Below are 8,796 nucleotides of genomic sequence, written 5' to 3'. Positions count from 1 at the left end.
TCATCGAGCATCTTATTCAGTGCGCTTTTCTTTTTAATAGGTAAATACGGTTTACTGCAACTCCCTCGCCTGTTATGGTACGTCCGCCCCCCGCCCCTTGTATTTGAATAATCGGAGTAAAATGAGCCTCGTGGAAGCGGAGTCTTGTCGGCCCGGTGCCCTCGGTCTCTCCCGCACTCGTCCTTAGTCGAGGCCTCGTCAGTTCTCGAAGTCCTGCAATCGCGGATCAGAACAGGCCTTTTTGTTTTGCAACAGTGCGCATGTGAGGGATCCCGATGGTAGCCCGGGCGCTACTCTCCGGGCCATTTTAGTCATCTCGGGCCTCTTTTCGCCTCAACTGCAAAACGAGGCAATTAGAAGTCCGCTGGGCTAAGTAAGGGCAGTAAGCCTGGGCCGGTCCGTCTTCGGGGCTCAACGGGACCGGGTGCAGGTACCTCTGCGCCCGCTGCGGGAATGCAGCCGGGCCGTCTGGGGCGCAGACGGAAACAGGTGGGGTCGGCGGACGCCCCGGCAGCGGGGTCCGGGGGCCTTGCTCCTCCCCGGACAGGGCGGGACGGGGAAGTCCCGCCCAGAAGGCCCGGGCCCTGGGCGGCCCCTAGGGCTGAGCCCGCCTCCTTCCTGCCGCGGCGACCCCGGGCCCGGAGGGCGGGTCCGAGCCCAGCTGGGACAGACGGGGAGAGGCCGGCGGGTCATGCCCTGGTTTCCCCGCGCCGCGCTCCTCTGGGACCTGGTCCTGGGCTTTTTGGGTACCGCCGCCTTCCTGATCGACCTGGGCGCCGACCTGTGGGCCGCCGGCCAGTATGTGCTCAGCGGCCGCTACCTGTGGGCCGCGCTGGTGCTGGCGCTGCTGGGCCTCGCCTCGGTGGCGCTGCAGCTCTTCAGCTGGGTCTGGTTGCGCGCCGACCCCGTCGGCTTGCACGCGTCGCAGCCCCCAGGCCGCTGCCTGGCGCTGCTGCATCTCTTGCAGCTCGGCTACCTGTACAGGTGAGCGCCCCGCCCTCGGGAGGAGGGAGGAGGGAAGAGGAACGGAGCCCAGCGGCACCTGCAGCAGGGCTATAGTAGCACCGGGGAGAGCTCGGACACCGGGGAGGGGCTGGGAAGGAGAGGATGGGGACCCAGGAGAGGAAGCCAAGCCCGGGGGGGCACCTCTGCTCACGGGTGAGCTCCCCGCCCCTAAAGGAAAAGAACGCCCGCTGGCAGCCGTCGGAGCCCAAGTAGGCCTGCCCTCTGGCACAGGGGAAGAAGCTGAAGCCCAGAGGTGAAAAGGAGGCACATGATTTGGAGCCCGGCCTCTCTGGGATCCAGTTCTAGCTGGATCTGTGACCTCATTCCTGCCGGTCTCTGAGCCTCGGTTTCCTCCTGTGTTAGAAGGCGGCAGGAGTCTAGACATCTCTGGCAGGTGGGCCGGTTGAGAGGAGCGAAGGCAAGAGTGGGCACGTGCCTGGCATGGTGCCGGGCTCTTGGCGGACTAGGGTAATGGCAGACTCGGGTGTTCCTTTCGGCTGTGGGTGGGGCCTTGGGCAGGTCCCTTGAGCCCTCAGGGTCTCAGTTTACTCTTTGTTCCAGTGGGGATGGTTGTAGTCCCTGCCTCTGTTTGGGAAGGATTAACGGAATAAGACCTGTACACTGCTTTGGCGCAGAGGAAGCATTCAACAAATGTCAGCCAGCTTGATTACTTGGGTCCCCCGGGAGCTTCAGCACCGCTGATACCTCCCCCCTCCAGACCCCCCCCCCAATAGAGCCCTTCTCTCAGCCCTTCTTTCCCACTTTTGTTCTCGCTGCCCCACCCCCTCACCCCCAGCGCCAGCAAGAGAGCAGAGATGGGGTCGGACTCACCCATGTCCCTTGCGCCAGCCCGGGGGCCCTGCAAATCTGTGGGGGCTGTACTTTTCACAACTGGCAGGGTCCCCTCGAGATGAGGAAACTGAAACAAGGGATCAGAGTCCTGTGATGCAGTCAGCACATGGTGCGGTCTGAGTAGGGATGGGGTGGCTGGAGGCGACGTCTGCTCCTGAGTCCATTTTACACATTCTTTCCACGTCTTGCTTTGACGAAGCTGCACTGAGTCTCCAGGGGTGGATAAGAGGAGCGTGGAATATTGCAGTTTTGCCTGAGGGACTGCACAGGCATCAATCACTTGCCGGCCGGGCGTGAAGGGGTGCGGTTACCCCAGTCCCGGCGGGCCTTGATGAGCCCTGAATCCATCACTGTATTGTGCGTCTTCCCTTCTAGTTCTGCTGAGCGCGAGGCAGACAGACTTTACTGAACTTCGGTTTTGAAAATGGGTCTCTACCTATCTTCGACTAGACTGAGGCGGGGGGCCTTGGGGGATGAGAGGCAGAGGTCCCTGCTGAGGGAGAGCCCTGACCTGGGCCTGCCCCCCCTGCTCCCTTAGTGTATTGTCACGTCTGTCCAGGGAGTGACATTAAATGTCTGATGAATGAATTGGCAGTGAGTGAATGGGCTCACCTCCCAATAGCCAACTGAGATCAGTTCTGGCGGGTGGGGGGGGAGATCTTGGTGCGTCTTCCACTACCCCCCTCATGCCACTGGGTCACCACCCATGCCCATCTATCCAGCCTCTGGGCTCTCTTTTAACTCTGCCTCTGCGGGGCGCCTGGGTGGCTCAGTCAGTTTAAGCGTCCGACTTCGGCTCAGGTCATGATCTCACGGTTCGTGGGTTCGAGCCCGGTGTCGGGCTCTCTGCTGACAGCCGGTTCAGAGCCCAGAGCCTGTTTTAGATTCTGTGTGTCTCTCTCTCTCTGACCCTCTCCTGCTCATGCTGTCTCTCTCTCTCTCTCAAAAATAAATACAAAATTAAAAAAAATTAACTCTGCCTGTCTCCGTGCTCATCGCTCCGGGCAGTTCTCTTAAATGGATCTGTGCTTCCGTTCTAACCCCTCCATCCCTTCCGCTTCTCCACAGCCAAGGTGATCTTTCTAGTACATGTGCTGCCAAAGCGAGCACGAGGGTGGTCTTTCTGTAGCACAGTCTGACCTTGCCTACGCTTGCTAACATTTGAGAACTATCACCTGAGGCAATTTTGTAGTGTGCCTTTGGAATTCAGACAGCTTTGGGTTCAACTCCTGTTGCCACCATTTATTGGCGCTTTGGTCCTGTGTCCCGCATCTGTCAAATGGGGATGTTGTAAGGGGCATATGGGACAAGGTTTGTGATGACCTTGGGGGCATGCTGGCCAGCTGGAGGGCAGGGGTTATATTGGTCCCCACTTCATGAGGAGGAACCAGTTCGGTGAGGTGAAGTCGCTGGTGCCCGAGGCCCCACAGCATGTTGAGTGACAGGCTAGGATCGGAGCCCGTCTGCACCCACCCAGCGGGTGAGGGAAGGCGGACCGCCACAGGACGCTAACCTGGCCCCTTGGGGCATCCGTATGTGCTGCCTAGGTGTGTGCAGGGGCTGCAGCAAGGGCTGCTGGTGTGGCAGCAGGAGGTGCCCTCTGACTTTGACCTGGCTTATGCCGACTTCCTGACTCTGGACATCAGCATGCTGCGGCTCTTTGAGACCTTCCTGGAGACGACTCCGCAGCTCACGCTGGTGCTGGCCATCGTGTTCCAGAGCGGCCGGGCCGAGTCCTACCAGTGTGAGTGCTGGGCCAGTGGCCAGTCCCCGTTACGGTTTGGGAAAGCTCCCGACACGTCAGGAGTGTTTCCACTCTTAAAAAGCTGCCTAGAAAATAGAATAGCCTTCAGTTGGGCAGGACTGCGCTCTGCGCTCCATCCGAAAGTTACCCTTTAGCCTTCTGAGTTGGGACAAACGGCAGGTGTAGCGGCCGTGATGACTGAGTGCCAGCTGTCAGCCAGGCCCTGCGTAAAGTGCTTTCTTGTCCACATTGCTCACACGCACAGCAGCCCTACAGGTTGGTGCTTTATTTCTTTCCATTTTACACAAGAGGGAAGAGGTGCAGAAAGGTGAAGGGACATGCCCGGGGGCACAGAGCATTCACTGGGCACCTATTTTTGTCTGTTTGAGTGATGTGGGTGTCTAGGTCAGGGCTACGTGGAGACAGTCTACACTATGTGCATGGGAGGCAGGGAGTGAGGGAAGAGACAGATTCTCCTAACTCTTTATTTCGTGAACATTTATTCAGCTGCTATTAGGTGCCAGGCACTGGGCTCTAGGGATCCCAGGGGAGCAGAACATTTTGTCCCCTGAAGGAGCTCAGAGACAAGGAAATTGATCATTACTGTGTGCTAAGGCTGCAGGCAGAAGCAGGTGAGGTGTCACGGGTCACCTGCAGAGCGGGGTGGGGTGGAGCGGGTTCCGGATAGGTGACCTCAGGGCCCTGGAACTCGCAGGGCACGTGCACCGGGTCTACCTGGCATGGAGGGTGAAGCCTGTCCAGGCCAGGGGCTGCGGCATGCTGGGCAAACCGGAAGGGGATCAGCCCTAAGACCCGGCATGGGGTAGTTAGAAGGGACGTTGGCCACAGATCTGCTTCCGGGGTGGGGGTGGTGGCTTCCTGGTCCGTAACAGGTTCCTGGGGAACATCTGTTGACTGACTGCCGTGGGAAAGGGCAGGGTAGGAAGCACTCTAGAGACATTCCAGCGCTGCTTCTGTCCCTCCCTGGAGGTCCAGTGCTTTTAGCCACGGGAGGGCAGCTAGGAGGTGGGATAGGCTCTCCGCCATAACTTTGGGGTGTTGAGAAATCAAGACGAAGGCCCAGTCTGAGCCCAGACGTTATGTCTGTGTGGCAGAAATTCCTCCCGGCCTGGAGTGCAGCTTCACCCAGGAAACCCTGGGATTTCCTGCTTCCATTTCTGAGACTACAAAAGGGGAACTGGGATTGCTGATTTTCAGTCCCAAGAAGGCCTTGGGCTTTTCCGGGAAAGGAAGGTTTAGAGGGCCCTAAATCTGCTGAGGGTGCAGCCGGGGCCCAAGGTCCTGGATGCTGGGTGACAGGGTGCAGAGGAGGTTATATAAGCCACACCCTCTTTATCCTCAAAGAATATCACTGTGGTAACCCCTGAAAAGTAAAGCTTTGTGGTGCAGAGGGCAGACTCCATATTTGAACCCCAGCTCTGTTGTTGGTTGCGTGAACAGATGTTTTCCAAGTGCACTTTCCCTTCAGCTATAGGGGGCTGTCACACCCACCTCTGGGCGGCCGTGACCTCTCGGGAGTGCCGGGCAGGCTGCCGACAGGGCTCACCTATTGCCGCTTACTCTCCCTAGGGGTCGGCATCTGCACGTCCTTCGTGAGCATCTCCTGGGCGCTGCTTGACTACCACCGGGCCTTGCGCACCTGCCTTCCTTCCAAGCCGCCCCTGGGGCCGGGCTCCTCTGTGGTCTACTTCCTGTGGAACCTGCTGCTGCTGTGGCCCCGAGTCTTCGCCGTGGCCCTCTTCTCAGCTCTCTTCCCCCACTACGTGGTTCTGCACTTCTTCGGCCTGTGGCTGGTGCTGCTATTCTGGGTCTGGCTTCAGGGCACGGACTTCATGCCAGATTCCTGCTCCGAGTGGCTGTACCGGGCGACAGTGGCCACCATCCTCTATTTCTCCTGGTTCAACGTGGCCGAGGGCCGCACCCGAGGCCGCGCCACCATCCACCTGGTGTTCCTCCTGAGTGACAGTGTTCTCATGGTGGTCACCTGGTTGACTCACATCGCCTGGCTGCCCAGTGAGATCCCACTGCAGACGTTGCTGCCTGTGGGCGGCGTCTGCTTCCTCCTGGGCCTGGCCCTGCGGCTTGTCTACTACTGCTGGCTGCATCCTAGCTGCCGCTGGGAGCCTGACCGTGTGGATGGGACCCGAGACCTCCGCTCCCTCGAGTGGCGTCAGCCGCCTCAGAACAAGCGCATGGCCCAGTTGGCTCAGAACTTTTTCCCCAGGGTTAGGGATGAGGCTGCCTTGCCACAGAAGGGAGAGGTGAATGGGGTCCTTTGAGGCAGGGTCAGACCCGGCAGAGGACAGAGCAGATGGCATCAATGGGTAGAATGCAGTTGCTTGGCCTTGATTCACTCAAGATGCACTTAATGCTTGATGTGCCAGGCACTGGAGACCAGAGTAGAGTAAGGCGGAGGGGCCTGACTTCAAGGATGAGAACAAGAGGAGAAAGGCTGGGCCCTGGAGGCTCAAGGGCCCCTGTTATGTACCAGGTGCTTTGGGAGGAAAGAAGAGACCCCCCCCCCCTTCCCCACCCTACCCCTGGCAACCAGTGTAGCTGGTGCCCCAAAGCTCCTAGTGCTCGTGTTTTCACCTCCCTGGCCACCTCTAAAGTTGGTGGAGCTGCTGTCCTACCCCGAGGTTCCCCTATCCTGGGCTAGAAGGCCCAGGACCTGCGGGATGTGTTCTCCAGAATTCTTCCTCCCGGCCCCACCTGTCATTCAGTTCATTCAACAAATGTTTACTGAGAGCAATTTCTATGCCAGAAACATTCTATCCTTGGGACCTGAACACAATCAGCTGCCGCCTAAGCTTCATCCCTCACCCTCTGCAGCTGCTCCGGAGTAGGCTGTCATGTTGGAAGCTGGGGATGTCCAACGAGCGGCCCCTGTCAACCTCCCCAAGGCCTGAGGGCAGCTGGCCCAGCCTCTGGTCCTGCTCTCTGGGTGCCACCTTTCAACCAAGCGCTTGTGAACCTGTGGTCTGGGCCGTGGCTCAGCCCATGGAGTTTTATACTTTAGGCAGTACACTTTCTACCTCAGAGTCTATGTGGAGAGGAAGAGGCGTGTGCATACGTGTTTCTGCAAGTGAAGGACACGTATGTGTTGTTTTTGTTCAGCAGTATTATTACAGTGTTATTAAAACCTCATAAAACTCTCCAACCTGGTCGTATCATTAAATCTAGAGTTCAAAGCCACCTGGAAAGAAGGGTCAGGGACGTGAAGTTCACCCCTTAAAATCGATAAAGGTCCTGGGACCAGAGAAGACGGCTGGCACAGGCTGGACTTCTCAAGCTTGTTTTCCAAGTTTCAGGAGCCGGTAAGCCACTGCGGGGTCGATGGTTGCCAGGTGGGCATCAGAACCCAGATCTGGACCGACCAACATTTTGTTGGTTCCTCAAAAAGCTGAACATAGAATTACCATACAATCTAGTAATTCTACTCCTCAGTTTATACCCAAAATAAATGAAAAGAGAGGCTTAAAGAGATATCTGGATGGCAATCTTCATAGCAGCATTATTCACAATTACTCAACGATGAAAAACCACTAGTGTCCATCAACAAATGAATGGGTAAACAAAATATGGTATATACATACAATGGAATATTATTCAGCCATAAAAAGAAATGAAGTTCAGGGGCGCCTGGGTGGCTCAGACGGTTAAGCGTCCAACTCTGGCTCTGGTCATGATCTCACAGTCCGTGGGTTCGAGCCCCACGTGGGGCTCTGTGCTGACAGCCAGCTCAGAGTCTGGAGCCTGTTTCGGATGGTCTCTCACTCTCTCTCAGAAATAAATAAAACAGGAGCCGGTAAGCCACTGTGGGGTCGATGGTTGCCAGGTGGGCATCAGAACCCAGATCTGGACTGACGCTAGTGTGTGCTGTTAACCTGCGCCGATGCCAGACAGGCAGGAGTGGCCACAAACGCCTTTGGTGCCAGGAAGTGAGTACCAGAGCCTGGGTGAAGAAAGGTCTTTTTGCTGGGAGCAAGGCGGGGCATGTCAGTGAAGAGGCAGCTTAGGGGACGTGGGTGTGGTCGGTGATGCCAGGGAGGTGCAGCTTCTGTTGCTCAGGAAGGTCTGCGATTTGGGGAAGCAAGGAGCAGGAAAGGGCACTGGGGAGAAGAAAAAGGTGCAGTCATCTGCGAGCAGACCCAGGACCGTCTCGGGTCTATTTTTCGTTCACTTTAGTGCAGACACAATAAATAGGATAAATAAAACTGTATGAGATAGTGTAAGAGTAGGGAAGGGCACAGGGAGAGGTGAATGCGTGCTGTGGGTGGGAGTTAGAATTTTATATAGAATGGCCAGGGAAGGTGTCGTCGAGAAAGAGATTCAGCCTTGAAGGTTCAAGATGAGGGTGAGACCAAATCAGCAGCGACTGGCGGGAGGCTTGTGCGGCTATACTGGCCCAGAGCCAAGGATGCCAGAGAGGACAGCTGGGTGGGGGTGGGGGTGGGGGTCTGCTTTCTGACACACAGAAAGGGAAGGCCGAAAGGACCTCTAGCACCAATCCATCCAGTAATTTCCAGATTTGAATTTCACAGACCCGTAAAATGGCCAACATGATTACCAACTTAATTTTAACAAAAAAAAGGCAGTAAAAACTGCCAACTAATATCTTCATCATCTCAGAATAAGATGTAACAACCTCAGAAAAATGACCATTCTCTTGACTACATTTAAGTCCACAGAAACACATCCATAAGTAAAATCATTGTGATTTTTCTCAACTCACTGGGAATATCAAGGGTTGAGACAGCAGAGGGTGAGCTTAACGCCCAAACTAGCGTCGGACATTTCCTGGGGGTTTCACTAAAGCAAATATTGGTGCCAGTGCTTCTTCCTGTCACATGTGGAGATTAGGTTCAGGGGAGATGCCATATATACCCAAATAGAAGACAGTGTTTTAGGCAATTCCCCACTTTCCCCTGAGAAAAATTTTTAAAAATGTGTTTTTAATGTCTTGGCTAAATCTTTAATCACTAAATGAAATTATCAAATAATGGTTCATATGTAATTAAATTGAAACAGCATAGTGTCCTACCTAAAATCTGTGGAATGAAGCAGCAGTCATTTCTTCATCTGTGTGTGTATATATATATACACACACACACACACAAACTATATATAGTTTACAGAATCAAGAATTTTAAAAAGATGACAGTGGCATTATT

General features: G+C 55.6%; 1 protein-coding gene across 1 annotated transcript; it reads left to right on the top strand.

Moving 5' to 3' along the window:
- Positions 1–639: 639 nt before the first annotated feature.
- XKR8 (XK related 8) lies at positions 640–6,779 on the top strand. The gene is made up of 3 exons (XM_039230407.1): positions 640–984; positions 3,405–3,601; positions 5,192–6,779. Exons 1-3 carry the CDS (start codon positions 692–694, stop codon positions 5,899–5,901), a joined length of 1,200 nt encoding a protein of 399 aa, XP_039086338.1. The 5' UTR covers positions 640–691; the 3' UTR covers positions 5,902–6,779.
- The last annotated feature ends 2,017 nt before the right edge of the window (positions 6,780–8,796 follow it).

Source organism: Hyaena hyaena, unplaced genomic scaffold (assembly GCF_003009895.1).
Source record: "Hyaena hyaena isolate Hyena2069 unplaced genomic scaffold, ASM300989v1 scaffold_3, whole genome shotgun sequence".
NCBI classification, from domain to species: domain Eukaryota; kingdom Metazoa; phylum Chordata; class Mammalia; order Carnivora; family Hyaenidae; genus Hyaena; species Hyaena hyaena.
The sequence above is the reverse complement of the archived record's forward strand: the minus strand, read 5'-3'. Positions and strand labels throughout refer to the sequence as shown.